Source organism: Penaeus monodon, chromosome 22, assembly GCF_015228065.2.
Source record: "Penaeus monodon isolate SGIC_2016 chromosome 22, NSTDA_Pmon_1, whole genome shotgun sequence".
NCBI classification, from domain to species: domain Eukaryota; kingdom Metazoa; phylum Arthropoda; class Malacostraca; order Decapoda; family Penaeidae; genus Penaeus; species Penaeus monodon.
This window is the reverse complement of record NC_051407.1, coordinates 5,954,684-5,955,408: the sequence shown is the minus strand read 5'-3', so window position 1 is coordinate 5,955,408 and position 725 is coordinate 5,954,684. Positions and strand designations below refer to the sequence as shown.

The 725-nt window shown below is 39.9% G+C and overlaps 2 protein-coding genes across 2 annotated transcripts in view; both read left to right on the top strand.

Moving 5' to 3' along the window:
- The window catches only part of LOC119586846, a gene marked incomplete at its 5' end in the record, with an annotated part of 53,513 nt that overhangs the window by 34,397 nt on the left and 18,391 nt on the right, over positions 1-725 (top strand).
- Positions 289-725, top strand: part of LOC119586845 (peroxisomal sarcosine oxidase-like) — a 43,783-nt gene continuing 43,346 nt past the window's right edge. The window contains exon 1 of the mRNA XM_037935572.1: positions 289-571. Within this exon, the coding sequence (XP_037791500.1) occupies positions 562-571 (10 nt within the window). The 5' untranslated portion in view covers positions 289-561. The remainder of the gene's footprint in view (positions 572-725) is intronic.

Here is a 725-nt window from a genome sequence, read left to right as displayed (position 1 = left end):
AGTATTTATGTAAACAGGCATGGAAAAAAAAGTTCACAAGGGTTAGTGCAGAGATATGATGCCACGCACACATTCTTTTAAATATATTTATCTATATCACACATTATTTATATACAGTAATATTTCCCCCTTAGGACACGCATACCAGGTTTCATTTCATACACAACGAAAGCAAGAAAGACAGAAAAGTAAATCTAATAAAAACGTGTTTATTTTCGATAAACATTAAATCCGGCACCAGCCTTGGCAACATGCTACAGCTTTACCGTAGCCTTGAACAGTTATCTGTCTGGTTCAGTAGCTGTTGAGAATACAATAAGTTGATATATCTTCCCTGCTATGACGAGTTATAAAAAGGCAGTTTAATCTCAAAACGTACTTTGCCAGTCAGTCCTCGTTTCATACCGCACCGTGTCTCCTTACTGGCAACACGAGTGTTCCTTTGGCACAGCCTTGAGGGTTTATCGAAGTGTCGGTGGACTAGTGGCGACTGTGCTTCTGTGAACATCCGAGGACGGGAGTGATTGATGGAACAAAATTAGATAAATTAATAATCGCAGGATGGCTGAGTGTAAGTAGGAGAGAAAAGTGTGGTTACCGTGTAATTCGTTTTTTGTTGTTGTGTTGTTTATGTGATCCCTGGGAAGCATGTTGTTTAGCATGGAGATGCTAGGTTGACTTATTTTAATTATAACACACGTGTGCGCGTGTGCGCGCTTGTGTGT